General features: G+C 36.6%; 1 protein-coding gene across 4 annotated transcripts in view; it reads right to left on the bottom strand.

The window, feature by feature from the left end:
• Positions 1-854: 854 nt before the first annotated feature.
• The window catches only part of slc26a11 (solute carrier family 26 member 11), a 13,669-nt gene continuing 12,243 nt past the window's right edge, over positions 855-2,280 (bottom strand). For all 4 annotated transcript variants that reach the window (XM_014031255.1, XM_014031256.1, XM_014031258.1 and 1 more), the window contains exons 12-14: positions 1,726-1,825; positions 1,516-1,649; positions 855-1,430 (exon numbers count right to left, since the gene is read on the bottom strand). In XM_014031255.1, the coding sequence (XP_013886709.1) occupies positions 1,323-1,430; positions 1,516-1,649; positions 1,726-1,825 (342 nt within the window). In that variant the 3' untranslated portion in view covers positions 855-1,322. The remainder of the gene's footprint in view (positions 1,431-1,515; positions 1,650-1,725; positions 1,826-2,280) is intronic.

Genomic DNA, 2,280 nt, shown 5'->3' with positions numbered 1-2,280 from the left:
ACGTTTCATTAAAGAAGAACCCATCCAGAGGACCTATACAATTTTTTTTCCTTTTGATTTTTATTTTAGTTTCATTGCTCTTTGATTCACATCAGAATAACATGAATGACCAGGTAAGCAGCGCTGACCCTTGCTTTAGTGCAGTTTCCACCTTTTAAATTGATATTAAAAATTACACCACTATGATGCCAAATTTTTTACTATTTTTTTCTTACAGAAGGCATTATTTGTCTTAATTATAAAACACTACCATTGTTTATTTTTGAAGCCATCAAGTGGCTGAAGTCTGCAGGTATGTTTTCATAAGTAGATCCATAATCTTCCAAAATAGTCTATTTAAAAACCATTCAGATTACTTGTGTAGGTGACTTTTACATAAAATACATCATAAAATGCTTTAAGAGTTACTTTTAGTCACAAGCGGTAACCATTTCATTTGAATTCTATCTTGATGAGAACTGAAGCCTGTTTAGGAACCTGAAGATTAATTTCTGCCAAACGCTTCGCCTCCCAATGACCTCATATATTTTAGGATGAGTTTTCCAACAAATCTCATCTTCTTTGCCATGTCAGCGAAATCAAGACATTAATGCCTAGATTTCACTGACAAAACTCCTAAAGTTTTAGTTGTCTGTAATTACACACGTCATTAAATCACACATGAAATATTGTTAAAATTTACCAGACAAATTTGTCTGCGGGGAAAAAAAACGACACAAACTAATAATTTCTGTATATACTATATCATTTTTGCCCTACCTGCTGTGTAGCATGACTGTTCTAGCAAAAATATTGTGTATTTTAAAACATTAAAACTGTTATTTTAACATTTATTTATTAAGAAAACACATACATGCATTTAGATAAATGTTATTTTTATTCAGAATACCCTCTGTACATATATGGTAATGCCCACATTTCTTTAGCAATACAAAAACAAGAAAAATGAATAAATAATATAAAATAACAAAAATGAAAAGTTAGGATTTGTGGAGGCTTCACTCAACTTTCATTTACCTTCCAATTCATCAGACTTGGTCCAAACAGTTTTTTTTACTAAAACACTTAAACACAGTGAAAAAGACCACAATATGCAACAATAAAATGTAAACTTTGCTGGTGTTGTGCAGTAGGAATGTAATGTTAAATGTTAAGTGCAACTTGCTGCTTCAGAATCAGAGAAAATCTTTCTCTGTAGAAACAAAAATGCCCTCTTAAGGCAGTTTTTAACATTTCAAAGACCTAACAAGTTAAGGCACCACTGCTCAGGCTTCTGTGCAGCCTCGAACATCTCCGCAGACTGTGATGCAGCAGTTTGCACTTCAGTCGCTGAGAAGATCCACTGACTCCATCTGCAGCGCCTCGTCCACGCTGTCTGTGTACCTGAAGCCCTGCAGATCAGCTGCTAGAAGAACCTTCAGTACGGAGTTCTGAACAACAAGGGAAACAGACAGGAACACATGAACAAATACTCCATTAGTACTCAAAAAAAGCTGTGAAGACTGAGAGATGTACCTGCACTCCTGCAAATGTTAGTGTGACTTTTCGCAGTTCGAACTGCCTCAGCAGGTCCCTCAGCTCACTGATCACTGTGTAATCTATGGTGCTCACATGATGCCAGTCGAGCACCACTGACCGTGGAGGAAGCACTGACAGAGACATGAATGGGTATGTGAATGACAGAGGAAAAGAAACCATCTGACGATGAGACGAAGACCTCCTTACCCTGCAGGGCCTGACTGTGCATGATGTGACTGAGATGCTCTACTGCAGGAAAGCTGAGGCCACTGCTGACCTCCATCACCACCACACCATGATCAGACACCTGCACATGGCAACAAACGTTAACACACAAAGAGCTGCTGTTACAATTGACAGTGAGGAGTACCTGATACTTCTGTGACTAATGTCAGCTTTCATTTAAGACAAAAAAAAAACTGCTGAAGGTCCCAACGTCTGGGGTTCTTAACCTTTTTGACCTTGGGGCCCAATTTGTTGAACATAAAGAGGCACGAGGCCCAGTCAGACATTGCCAATGTATGGATCAAAATGAGAACTATTCTAAATCTTGGTTTAATTTTTATTGTATTTACATCATAACTATCATAACTAACATAACTAAATTAAATACACTTACAATTTAAAAGTAAAACTCCTGTCAAATAATCACAAGACATGATTATGACAAACATTTTTATATTGTAACCTGTCCAAAACAATTATTAGAACAAATACAAAGGTCAGTCAACAGACCACTCAGGCTTATCAACACAATATATA

The sequence above is a fragment of the Austrofundulus limnaeus genome, unplaced genomic scaffold, assembly GCF_001266775.1.
Source record: "Austrofundulus limnaeus strain Quisiro unplaced genomic scaffold, Austrofundulus_limnaeus-1.0 Scaffold1211, whole genome shotgun sequence".
Taxonomy (NCBI): Eukaryota; Metazoa; Chordata; class Actinopteri; order Cyprinodontiformes; family Rivulidae; genus Austrofundulus; species Austrofundulus limnaeus.
Note: the sequence above shows the minus strand (reverse complement) of the source record. Positions and strands in the feature narration are given on the sequence as shown.